General features: G+C 38.9%; 1 protein-coding gene across 3 annotated transcripts; it reads left to right on the forward strand.

The window, feature by feature from the left end:
• The first annotated feature begins 2311 nt into the window (after positions 1–2311).
• Positions 2312–10664, forward strand: cxcr3.2 (chemokine (C-X-C motif) receptor 3, tandem duplicate 2). 3 transcript variants are annotated; one of them, XM_027019458.3, is made up of 3 exons: positions 2312–2421; positions 6900–7015; positions 7821–10664. In XM_027019458.3, the coding sequence occupies exons 2-3, from the start codon at positions 6986–6988 to the stop codon at positions 8925–8927; spliced, it is 1137 nt and encodes a 378-aa protein (XP_026875259.1). In that variant the 5' UTR covers positions 2312–2421; positions 6900–6985; the 3' UTR covers positions 8928–10664. The 3 variants fall into 3 exon arrangements, with proteins under 3 accessions (XP_026875259.1, XP_081552791.1, XP_026875260.1); XM_081696665.1 differs by lacking the exon at positions 2312–2421 and adding an exon at positions 5800–6007; XM_027019459.3 differs by lacking the exon at positions 2312–2421 and adding an exon at positions 6295–6638.
• The last annotated feature ends 3055 nt before the right edge of the window (positions 10665–13719 follow it).

The raw sequence follows: 13719 nt of genomic DNA on the forward strand, positions 1-13719 counted from the left end.
ACCTTACATTCTCCCTGAAGCTCACTCTGTACCATACTGCATAACAGGCACTAATGGGTTTTTTTTTTCAGTAGAAAACCTTTGAAATACAGTAATGGCTCTCAAACCCCTAAAGCAAAGAGTTAAAGAATTACTCATCTGTCAACAGGCATGAAATGCTCTTCTTCTCATAAAAGAGCTTGTGAAATGTGTTTACACTGCATATACATTATTAAAATGGTCTCAATTCTCATTTAATATCCAGGATCCAAAGAGGTATTTATGTATAGAGTTAGTTCTAGTTTCTATGCAGAACAGTTGTATACTGGCAGAGGAATTTGTTCTGCTCTCACATCCTATTTGTACACATGACGTTCTCACTCATAGATTGCAAAACATTTTCAGTTGTGATATTACAAAATACTGTGCTGTTTTTTTATGCAGTATAAAAGCAGAAGACGTCTGCTTTAAATATTTGACAACATTTTGCCTTTAAGTTTCATGAATTAAGAAGGAAAATAAAGCATTTTTAAATCACCAGTAAATTCTATGTGATTATCACTTTTAAAATAATTGGTGAAGAATGGGTTTTCTTTTCAGACCAATTACTGAAGCATTTCAATTAACTTGAGCAGAAAGTAATAACATGAGGGATTTCTGATTAACCAGTTATAGAGCACGTTTTTAGATGTGTTTAAATGTGTTTATGTTACATTCCCCTTATACAAGGAAGGAAATGGCACCGCTTTGTGCTGTGATTGAGGTCACTACAAGATAGAATTTAGTAGTCTAACAGTGCTGGCCAAAATTAGGTAGTTATCATCATGAAGTATGCCTTCTCATATTTTGTCATGTGTTGTTTGTAGGAAAACCTGTAATGGATTCAAAGTCATGCATCTAATTGTTTTTTTTTAACTAAATATAAATAATTTTGGTTCTGTACTCAAGCGTACTGAATATTAAATGAATCAATGTTACTGAGGAAAATGCCCAAGTATCAGCTTTAATTGGAGGGTCTTTACATATTTATTATGTGCACCACCCTTCTTCTATATTGTCCCCCAGTTTGAGGGACCATAAGGGTCAATTGGTTGGCCTTTTGTTTCCGTGCCAACTGTGTCACTGTGTATCATTAGTTCATGCACAACATAGAGCTAACAAGAGGTCTGAAGTGTGCTGCTGTTGTCCCCTGTATAAACCAAATTTCTGTAAGGGCAACTGGTGAAATATGGGCCAGTTCCCATCAATGTCCATAAATAGGCCACATCTAAATAAATATGAAAAACTAAGCACACCTAAATGTGGCTAAAGCATGGGACATTCATACTTAATGGAAAATGGCTTTGAAACGTGGGGGAAACTCTTTTTAAAAAGATAAATAAGCATTCAGATTGCCAAGCATCCAAAGATATAAAGTTACTGAAATGTTAGCCATTTTCACACAGAAACTGGTTCTATGTTTCTTCACTGCATTTTGTCTCTTCTTCCTTCTTGTCATAGACTGTTTTCTTTATGGTTACAGAATATGACTTTGTATCAAACTATCCACAGTTTCTCAAAAGTATTGATGTGTTGAGACTATCTTAGCTATGGGAGAGAATGTTGAGAAAGAAGGTGGCCTGAATGACATTCACCTGAATGACAGAATCCAACACAACTGCAGGAACTATGATCAGCGCCCTAACAGGAACCACCCGATTACAGCATGTAACCTCCTCATTGTATTTACCTGTGGTGGCTTTTCAATAAGCAAATGCAGGGGTCACCCTTGTGCAGACAGCACAAAGTCGACTTGTGGGCGTAAACACAGCTGTATCAAACCCCTAACCTTACCCCATACCTTCAGACAAATACGATGGTTCCATGGGAACATGCATTGGCTTCCTCATGTAGTGCACTACTCAGTTTTCAAGCCTCCTTGTTAGACCCGTTTCAAGAATGTCAGTCAGACATCAACCGCAAAGAAATCAAAACCAAGTAGTGAACATGACAAACTGATTTAAGATTAAGTCAGTTGGCTAAATTATACATCATCCCCCAGTTCATGTTTGGTCCATTTATTATATATGTTAATATCCTCAAATCAAAGCTCAAGCTGCAGTTTGAACTCACAGGAATTGTTTAATTTCAAGTCCAGTGTGCTGAACTGGACCGAATCAATAAAATTCATGTTCCTGTCCTATTACAGCTTCATTGTAGTGTCTACACCCATGTCTGTATTTTCTGCCTTTTTTTTCAAGCTCTAACTCACAGATTAGAAAAAAGAGAATCCCTAAGTATTTGTACACTGACAAAGAAATCTGTATATTAAAATGCTGACTGCTGACCAGACTGGTCATTAAGGAAGAAACAAAATATTTTCATTTCCTGATACCTCTCTGAACACATAAGCCCACCACTTCAGCGAGACAAGCATCTCTGTCAGAGAGAAAGGATAAGAAGGTAATGAACGTTAGTTCTGTGATTTGTATGTTTTACTTTTAATCAAAAAAGAGTTTTGATATTATTTGTAAAGTTATTATTTTTCCTGATCACATTTCTGTTAATCTTGAAATCTGCAGTTGTTACCTCTAGTAAGACGTTCACTGAATGAATTGTCTTTGTAGCTTTTCTTTTTTATATTTGCTTAATTGCATGGTCATAGGTTACTAGATTAGCATGTTACTAGATTAACAGTTATATTTGTGGAATTCTGAATGTTCTGACTTGGGTAAATGCTTTATTATTGAATGAATGGTCTTTATTTGCACAGTGAGCACAGGACAAAAACATTTTAAAGCACCATGTGAATTATATAGATCTGGAAAAAATTGAGAGACCACTGCAAAATGATCAGTTTCTCTGGATTTGTATGTGTTTGAGTAACCTTGCTTTCTACCAGTCTTTCACATGGCTGATTAAATAATATTTGGTTCAAGTGATCAACCAATCAATACTTAATTTAGATAGAATGAGGTGTTCCTGTGATGGAATGGCTTCCATACATGAAGAGATGAAATTTTGGACTGGTCTCTCTCTTTTTTTTTTCTTCCAGTTTTATTTGCATTTAGTGCAGGCATATATATATATATATATATATATATATATATATATATATATATATATATATATATATATATAGAGAGAGAGAGAGATAGAGATAGATAGATAGATAGATAGATAGATAGATAGATAGATAGATAGATAGATAGATAGATAGATAGATAGATAGATAGATAGATAGAATTCCCAATTCTTATTTGGTATGCAAACTACAGTATGCAAAGTACAGATATTTTTTCTGATCTTTTTTTGTTGTGTAGACCACTTTCATCTTTTTTTGTTGTGTAGACCACTTTCAAACATTCAAAGTGTTAAACTGCATGGATTAACAGTGACCGTGATGGCAGAAGTAAAGCTTCAGTTGGGAAATCTTTAGGGCTTTCATTTCCTGTCAGTGTCTGTTCCTCATAGATTGTCCACATACTGCTACCAAAAGGTGTTGTTCTCTCTAACCATTCCACCTTCATTCCACTCTCAAAAGTAAGAGTGTAAACACAAAGGCTGTGAAATAAAAATGGATGCTGGTGTGGAACTTTTAAATGTTACACACACTCTCTCCGTGTGATATAAACAACTAAAATGTGAGTACAGTGCACATGCTGATGCCATTTTGCAATTCTCCAATATCTGTCAAAATCGTGCAGGATAATTATTGCACGTCAACATGTTCCATCGTCATCATCACTTCACAGCTGCACAGGAAGTTGCATAAAAGAAACATGTTCTCATATCAGATATAAATTAGTTACACAGTATTTTGTGCTACTTTTGGAAGCATGAAAGGGTCTGTAACATGAGGAACGCATTACCAATTTTCATAACAGCTAGCACCGTATTCCAAACGCATTTCTTCAAATTTGAATGCCTTATTCATCTTATGTCCTGACAAAATGTGAAACACACTTCCTGGAAAAAAAAAAAGAAATGTAAAAAAAAAACAAAACACATTTGCATGCTTAAAAAAAATGACATGGATGACGACAGTCTCCAGCTCCTGGGGCTGATCAAGAGCAGTTGCGGTCTCCACCGCATGCTGGACATAGGCATCCTGGTTACGGAGAGCATGGGCCTCTCACACTGCGCCCTCAACCCACTGCTCTACGGCCTCGTGGGGGTCAAGTTCCGCCGCGAGCTCACTCTGATGTGCAAGGAGGCACTAGGCCCACGAGGCAGCCTGAGGCTGAGAGGATTGGCGCAGGGTCAGGGATCAAAGCACAGGCCACCAGGGTCCTTCAGCTCTGCGGACAGCGAGAACACCTCTTACTTCTCTGTTATGGCCTGAGATGATGGAAGGGATTGAGGAGTGTCTGGTCAGCAGAGCATTAGACAAATGGTGTGTATCTGGAGAAGATGGAAGGTATAAAAGAGAATCAGAGATACAGGAAGGCTAAAGGCAAATTAACTACAGATTCTAAATAGAGGACTGTAGAACAGTGTGTGGGGATAAATGTTATGCTTTGTTACAAATTTTATAAATGATCATTTAAAGATATTACAAATAATCTTTTAAACAAATAATGTACATATCAGTTGTAAAGTGGCGTTTTCATAATTCCAGTATACTGTTAGCTGTTTTAACAAGTGACATTTCATCATTATCATTATCAAGTTTTCTTCTTGTTTATCTTATGCAAAGAAAGTAAATTTTCTCTGTGACATTGATATTGATGGTTCTACTCCACCAGGCAATCATGCAAAGGCCATTGCTTTTGTATACTCACATCTAAAATAAGTGATGAGGGTTTCTTGGTCTTAGACAGGAAGTGAAACCCTTCTCTGGCTCTGGACATTGTTTTTCATCTCTTCTTCTCTTATTATCTTACAAGAAGCTTAGTCATCAGTTTTGTTCCCCAAGGGCTATTCTTCTTTATTTGAAAAGGCAGCTGGTTGGCAATTTCACTAGTGATAACTAAAGAGGAGAATTGAGAATGTATTACTCAAACTTTTTGTTTTACTTTTTGGTGACATACCAGCAAATATAAACAACTGAAATGTGAGTACAGTGCACATGCTGATGCCATTTTGTAATTCCACGAAATCTGTCCAAATCATGCAGTAAAAATGATTGCATGTCAACATGTTGCATCATCAGCATCACTTCTCAGCTGCACAGGAGGTTACATGGAAGAAACATGTTCTCAGCTCATATATCTCAATTTTGGGAGAGTGAAGTTCAGAGGGTGATTTGAGGTTTGATTTACCCCACTGAGAGGCCAGATTATTTTTATTACAAACTAATTATACATCTATTCATGCATGCTTGTAAGCTTGCACAGGAACAAACTGCTTGTATTACTTTACATTAGTATATTAGTTACATTGTATTTTGTGCTTCGTTTGGAAGCATGAAAGGGCCTGTAACATGAAGCATTGCAGATTTTCTTAACTGCTAGCACTGTATTTCAAACACATTTCTTAAAATTTGAATGCTTTATTCATCTTATGTCCTGACAAAATATGAAACACACTTCCTGAAAAAAAAGAACAGATTTTTTTTTTAAAGCAACATCAAACAAACAAACAAAAAACACCTTTGGAACATTTGGGTGTCTGCAACAATTTAGTGTTGCAGTGATTGTTTGGCTCTTGTCATCTTAGTAGCTTGTCTGCCTGATGACATTTCTCTGTAGCCATATTACAGCTACAAAGGAAGCCACATTACACGGCTTTAAAGGTCATGCACTGATGTTTGTTAAATCTGTGAAAAATAAATATTTCCGTATTGTCATGCTTGGCCACCCTCCTGGCGTCCCTGTTTCCATGGTTTCCCTGTCGCGTCTGTTTTCCTTTTCCTACTTGTTGTTCCGTTCTTTAGTTTCGTTTTCTCCGCCCCTCGTCTGGTTTTTCGCATCTGTCATTGCTTCCTCCTTTCCCAGTCCTTGTTTTGGTTTTCGCAGTTCATTATGTTTACCCGTGTCTGCTTGGTATTCATCATTCTCAGTTATTTAAGCCCTGTGTCTTGTATTTCGGTTTGTCGGTTGTTTTAGTAAGTTTGGTTTGTTCCGTCGTGTTCAGATTATTCTCGCTATCACAGTCGTCGCCCTTGCTTTTGAGTTTGCCTAGTTCGTGTGTTACTTTGCCTCGGTGTTTTCCCCGTGTCTCTGTTTATTAACCTCCCGTGTTTTTATTGCCCTCGCTCATTAAACCGCCTTCTGCATTTGCGTTCTGCCTCTCACCTGGTTCCTGCTGGAAACCTTACACGTATAAAGAGTGTTATATCCAGTTACCTTCCATTTTCCCATAAAACGACATTAAAAGGAGTGTTTTGAATTTTCTTTTTTCTATGTTACCTTTTACTATTCTGCTGTGTGGGCGTGGACCCCAGCGGATTCATTGACAACCTCAGTGTCAAACGTAACTGCCCAGTTAGATATGCAAACTACAGTATGCAAAGTACAGATATTTTTTCTGATCTTTTTTTGTTGTGTAGACCACTTTCAAACATTCAAAGTGTTAAACTGCATGGATTAACAGTGACCGTGATGGCAGAAGTAAAGCTTCAGTTGGGAAATCTTCAGGGCTTTCATTTCCTGTCAGTGTCTGTTCCTCATAGATTGTCCACATACTGCTACAAAAAGGTTCTCTCTAACCATTCCACCTTCATTCCACTCTCAAAAGTAAGAGTGTAAACACAAAGGCTGTGAAATAAAAATGGATGCTGGTGTGGAACTTTTAAATGTTACACACACTCTGTTTATCCAGTCCAATTATGTGTGTGTCTGTCTATAGCTGCTGTTGTTTTGATTTGCTTCTTTACGTTTGGTTTTCAATTCTCAAATGTGTCCTGTCAAATTTCCTCTTAAATTATTGAACCACAGCATTTGAGTATTTGGTGAAGATTCTGATTCTATGTTCCTTTCTTCTCTTTTGCATCCCAGTCTCTCTCCCTCTGTTCTGAATATTTAGAAAGACAGCCAAAGGGAGTGAATAGTGACAGTATTCCTGATTTCTCTTCTCTGTGACAATGGTCTCACAGGTAGCCACTGAAGACTATGTAAGTACTAATCATTTTTATAGACGGAATGATCATTTTTATAGAACATGCAAGAAGATATCTGCACAAGTCATGAACATGATGACACATCAAAGGCACACAATAAACCACAATATTAAGTTACTATGAACTATGAAATCATCACTTCTCATAAACAAATACTGCAAATACGTGCACGTAAAGATTTTTCAAACACTTTTGAATACATTCCCCAATGTAGTATCATACCTCTAAAAAACATCTCACTATAAATGTAACCATTAATTTTACTCAAATGGAATCTTCGAGTTGTGATTAATTAAGTGATGTAACTTAATAAAAGCCCCATCCACTAAAGAGTCTGTGGCGGTGGTGGCATAGAGAGAGCGACAGGCGAGGGTGAGGCAGATGAGTCTTTATTCTCCATTAGTCAACTAGGTCAATAAGCTGCAACACAGCAATAATGAAAACAAAAATAACCAATGCGTAGGCTTAGCACTGTGCTGATGAGCGGCACGTCACTCTATAGTCCACTAATGTGTAGTGCCGACTTCAGGAACCTGTGGGCTTCAATAAAGACAAGGGAGACAAGGAACAGGTGAGTATGATCTGTAAATGGGTGATTGGGACCGGGCCAGGTGCTGTGCGTGGTTCTGTGCAGCAGTGGGTGTGTCCCTCATGCTGGATGACCGGCCTACCGTGACAGTCGCAATATGTCATCTAATACATTTTAAAAGCATGTATACCCTCCTACTGACAAGACTATGTATGTCGCTCTGGATAATATAAATATTCCACTTCAACATCAACTTTGATCTTTTTTCAGTATGAAGGATATTGGTTTGATAACTACACATACTCCAAAGAAGATGACATGGATGCTTCTCCCTGCACTCTGGAGGAGACATGGCAGTTCACTCAGCTCTTCATCCCTGTGGTCTATATCATGATCTTCATCCTGGCCCTGGTGGGGAACGTGCTGGTGGTCTGCGTGGTGCAGCGCTACCGGCATACCCACCACAACCACTGCTCCTTCTCCCTGACCGACACCTTCCTGCTGCATCTGGCCATCTCCGACCTTCTCCTGGCATTGACGCTGCCGCTCTTCGCCATGCAGTGGATCTATGGGTGGGTGTTCGGCATCACACTCTGCAAGCTGGCAGGGGCGCTTTTCTGGCTGAACATCTACTGCGGTGTGCTCTTCCTGGCCTGCATCAGCTTCGACCGCTACCTGGCCATCGTGCATGCCGTACACACCAGCTGGCGCCGCAATACTTGCCTTGCTCAGCTGGCATGCGCCCTGATTTGGGTCTGCTGCCTGGGCCTGGCTGCTATTGAAATCCACTTCCGGGACGTCCAGGAACTGCGTGGCAGCGGTGTCCACCAGGTTTGCCGCGTGGACATCTCCGGCGGCAATGCCGAGCGCTGGCACTTCGCCATGCAGCTGCTGAACCTGTTGTTGGGCTTCGGGCTCCCCTTGCTGGTCATGCTCTACTGCTATGTGCGTATCTTCCAGGCGCTCTGCCATGCCAGCACCCGGCGGCAGAAGCGGCGCTCGCTCAGGCTCATCATCTCCCTTGTGGCTGTGTTCGTGGCCTGCTGGGCACCGTACAATGTCCTGAAGATGACGGACAGTCTCCAGCTCCTGGGGCTGATTCAGAGCAGCTGCGGTCTCCACCGCATGCTGGACATAGGCATCCTGGTTACGGAGAGCATGGGCCTCTCACACTGCGCCCTCAACCCACTGCTCTACGGCCTCGTGGGGGTCAAGTTCCGCCGCGAGCTCACTCTGATGTGCAAGGAGGCACTAGGCCCACGAGGCAGCCTGAGGCTGAGAGGATTGGCGCAGGGTCAGGGATCAAAGCACAGGCCACCAGGGTCCTTCAGCTCTGCGGACAGCGAGAACACCTCTTACTTCTCTGTTATGGCCTGAGATGATGGAAGGGATTGAGGAGTGTCTGGTCAGCAGAGCATTAGACAAATGGTGTGTATCTGGAGAAGATGGAAGGTATAAAAGAGAATCAGAGATACAGGAAGGCTAAAGGCAAATTAACTACAGATTCTAAATAGAGGACTGTAGAACAGTGTGTGGGGATAAATGTTATGCTTTGTTACAAATTTTATAAATGATCATTTAAAGATATTACAAATAATCTTTTAAACAAATAATGTACATATCAGTTGTAAAGTGGCGTTTTCATAATTCCAGTATACTGTTAGCTGTTTTAACAAGTGACATTTCATCATTATCATTATCAAGTTTTCTTCTTGTTTATCTTATGCAAAGAAAGTAAATTTTCTCTGTGACATTGATATTGATGGTTCTACTCCACCAGGCAATCATGCAAAGGCCATTGCTTTTGTATACTCACATCTAAAATAAGTGATGAGGGTTTCTTGGTCTTAGACAGGAAGTGAAACCCTTCTCTGGCTCTGGACATTGTTTTTCATCTCTTCTTCTCTTATTATCTTACAAGAAGCTTAGTCATCAGTTTTGTTCCCCAAGGGCTATTCTTCTTTATTTGAAAAGGCAGCTGGTTGGCAATTTCACTAGTGATAACTAAAGAGGAGAATTGAGAATGTATTACTCAAACTTTTTGTTTTACTTTTTGGTGACATACCAGCAAATATAAACAACTGAAATGTGAGTACAGTGCACATGCTGATGCCATTTTGTAATTCCACGAAATCTGTCCAAATCATGCAGTAAAAATGATTGCATGTCAACATGTTGCATCATCATCATCATCATCACTTCTCAGCTGCACAGGAGGTTACATGGAAGTAACATGTTCTCAGCTCATATATCTCAATTTTGGGAGAGTGAAGTTCAGAGGGTGATTTGAGGTTTGATTTACCCCACTGAGAGGCCAGATTATTTTTATTACAAACTAATTATACATCTATTCATGCATGCTTGTAAGGTTGCACAGGAACAAACTGCTTGTATTACTTTACATTAGTATATTAGTTACATAGTATTTTGTGCTTCGTGTGGAAGCATGAAATGGCCTGTAACATGAAGCATTGCAGATTTTCTTAACTGCTAGCACTGTATTTCAAACACATTTCTTAAAATTTGAATGCCTTATTCATCTTATGTCCTGACAAAATGTGAAACACACTTCCTGAAAAAAAAGAAGATTAAAAAAAAAAAAAACAACATCAAACAAACAAACAAAAAAACACCTTTGGAACATTTGGGTGTTTGCAACAATTTAGTGTTGCAGTGATTGTTTGGCTCTTGTCATCTTAGCGGCTTTTCTGCCTGATGACATTTCTCTGTAGCCATATTACACGGCTTTAGAGGTCATGCAGTTGTTTTTTTAAATCTGTGAAAAATAAATGTTTCCGTATAAAGAATGTTATATCCAGTTACCTTCAAAATTTCCCCTAAAACGACATTAAAGGGAGTTTTGTATTTTCTTTTTCCTCTGTCACCTTTCACCACTCTCCTGTGTGGGCGTGGACCCCAGGGGATTCACTGACAACCTCCGTGTGAAACATAAATACCCGGTTAGTCTGTACGCCGCAGGCTGGAAATCGGATCACATCAACGCGGCTTTACTTGTCTGAACCTGAAGCGTTGAAAGGCTGTTAGAGGTCTCTGTCAACAGTGGAATCTGTGCCTTGTTTAAATAGTAGATAATAAAAGTATCTGATTAAATTAGATGATGCCCCAGTTCATATTTCAAGAACGTTTTTAGAGCGGTATCATCTGTGCGTTCTTACATATCGATCACATTTACAGCGTTAGCTAGTTAGCTAATTTATCCAGGCCTAGCTAACAGGCTTTGAATATACACGCCGGGAGAGTTTCTCATTGCTTGCTACATTATTGAATAAAGTGTCAAAATGACTGTTAATTTAAAATAAAGACTTACAACTTATCAAAAACATTAACCCCAGTAAGTGTCGGAAACCTGTTGCTTTAAGCTTTAGTCAATTTTCTAATTGACAAAAAACAAAACAATATTACACTGAATTATACAAACCTATGTACTATACACTATACTAATTATATAACTATACTTTATTTACAAACCAAAGTCACAACCCCCTGCTTTTTTTCTCCCATGAACATACCAACCAACCTTGTATTCTTCCTTGTACTCTTTGGAAATTTGGCTCTAGTGCCATCTAGTGGTTATTAGAGGTGGTTATTAGAAAAACATATACTGCCTGTTCTCAGTTATGCCTCTCTATGCACATTACTACATATTTCCCTCCTCTTTAAGATTTTAGTTATAAGACAAAATTACATGCTTGCAATAGTAATTGGTGTATACAGATTTGCAAATGGACTTTTTTTTTTTTTACTACGTGCAACCCCCCTCCCCAAAATTCCAGACCATGACTGACATTCTTTTTCCATACCACACCTCCTTACCTGAACTGTTGATGTTGGCATTGCTTATTATGACTCTCCTCCTGCTTAAACTGCTTGTATGTCATCTTCCTTTTTAAGTCTGTATGTGTAAGATCAAGTGTGGCATCACACGCATTGTTCCAATCTTTGCCAGTAATTATTTGAATTCTGCACTCACAACAGCAAGCATCATTGTTGGAAACAATAATTTCTGTCAATCCTTGGTTGCGAAAGCTTTTGCATAAACATTCAGTGGTATCGGCTGATGTAGCTGCATGTGAATGAAGAACATTTTCCCCATTAATGGTCTTGAAAAGCATACTAACTGTTCTGTTATTCCTACGCATACACCGTTATCCATACGCATTGCACCAGTGAAAGCTGTAAACAAGCATGTGATGTCACTGAAATAGCAACATCTTTAAAAAGGTAGCATATGACATTCCCCAAACAAGCCACGATTTACCACCCATTAGGGGGGTAAATCCAACTCAGGGAGCCCCTCAAGTCTGTCTATATTCTGGTTCTCTACATTTCTGTTATGCTGTTAATTTATTTCTGCTTAAATTAGCATAATTTCACCTACTTTAGGACCTAGATTCTTACATTGTAGCTGGACACTCCTGATGCAATATATTGTCCATATAATTTCTTGTGAGGTCTTCTCTTTCAAATTGGCCTGAAGAATTAATGTTCACTCCTTAATTATCTTTTATGTCATTACTTTAATATCAGTATCAAATAAAGTTCTATACTAGAACAGAGTGTAGTTTAGTATAGTCTAATTATATTTGTCATGGAACACTCCCCTTTCGCTGGTCATGTGGTATGGCCTGCCGCGTGCAGTGGGAGTTCGTCATTAAGCGCACACCTGAATCAGTTTATTCTTGTCATGTTTGAGATTATTTAAACCCTTGTCAGTGTGTGCATTATTGTCATTGTTCGCGTTCATGTTCACAGTTATTGTCCCTGTTAAAGTTCATGTTTGTGCTATTGCCCACCGTCTCAATGCCTGTGTTTGTGTTCACCGCTTGTGTTGGATGCGAGTGCCAATGTGTTCAATGTTCATCGATAAATGTCTGTCTCTGTCAAACGATTCTGTATGCCCTGCTCCTTGCCCTGCGGCACTCGGGCTGTTACAATAGTTCTTTACCTAGAATCAATTTGTTTCACTCAATGTATAAGAGAATCCACACACTGTGGTTTACATGCTCTTGATTTAGTACAGATGTATGGTATAAACATGGAGAACATTGTCATACTATGCCAGTCTGAGACCATTCACTCATTTCATCTGAACTACATATGAGCCACAAGAGTGACCTAGCCTCACTACCACGCCAAACGCATGATCACGTTATCACTGCATCTAGATTTATTGCAAATCTCCCATGCTTATCATTTATGACTGGGATACTCTCAAACCCCACAGAACTTGATCAAATGACTGAACGCTTAGAATCAGTATTTTGCTGCACACTCAATGATGCTGCTTCACTTAAGAAAAAAAAATGGATATAAAATTAGTACCAGGGAATACTGATCACATTTGCAATTTAAAACAGAATACTGAAAAGATGTAATGTAATGGCGTCACACTAAACTTGTGGTCTGTCAGTTCACATGGAAGGAGAGCCTTCTTAAGTATAGAAAGGCACTTATTACATCTCGAACATCTTACTTCTCAACCCTAATAGAAAATAAAAAGAATTCTTGATTTTTATTTAGTACAATTGTACCTGTAATTAGGAATAAAACCAAAGCTCAGATTACCACATCACATAGCAATAATGAGTTTTCAATGAGAAAATTAAGCACATTAGAGATAACATTCAGATTATTAATGTAGTAGTTACTTAGAGATCAGAACAGCCGAGCCAAAAAAGACTCTAGAATCTTTTACTCCTATCCAAGAGTCTGAACTAACTCTGATCTCACATTCAAAATCTTCCACCCATTTACTACTGTAGATTTGCTGCCCACACAAAAGAAATTGTACCCGAAGTGATTGAACCTTTACTAATCAACTGCTGATACTTTTTCAGATTCTTAGTTATCCTTCAGACATTATAATCTATTTCAAGGTGAGTTATATACTTAAAAAAGTGTGATGCGCACTCTTGTGAAAACTACATTTAAATTAGGTGGGACATTTTTTACCACTGGGGAGGTGAGCAGTCAACGGCAGCACATTGTGTCTCTGATAGTAGTTTTTTATAGGCAGAACAGCTGTGACATCACTCTAGAGTTACAGTCCCACATTCATTATTAATCATGCCATTTCAGCAGTACACCTCCCTGATTCTGCAAGGAATCTTATTATGGATAATCCTTGCTGTATCCGTTTCATCTCTTC

Source organism: Electrophorus electricus, chromosome 14 (assembly GCF_041902795.1).
Source record: "Electrophorus electricus isolate QZ-2024a chromosome 14, ASM4190279v1, whole genome shotgun sequence".
NCBI lineage: Eukaryota > Metazoa > Chordata > Actinopteri > Gymnotiformes > Gymnotidae > Electrophorus > Electrophorus electricus.

What these genes read in the sequence shown, in the direction of transcription:
- cxcr3.2 (XM_027019458.3), top strand. Translation starts at nt 6,986, where the DNA reads ATGGTCTCACAGGTAGCCACTGAAGACTAT. An exon ending in AGGTAGCCACTGAAGACTAT is followed by an intron (nt 7,016 to 7,820) that starts GTAAGTACTAAT and finishes ATCTTTTTTCAG; the next exon opens with TATGAAGGATATTGGTTTGA.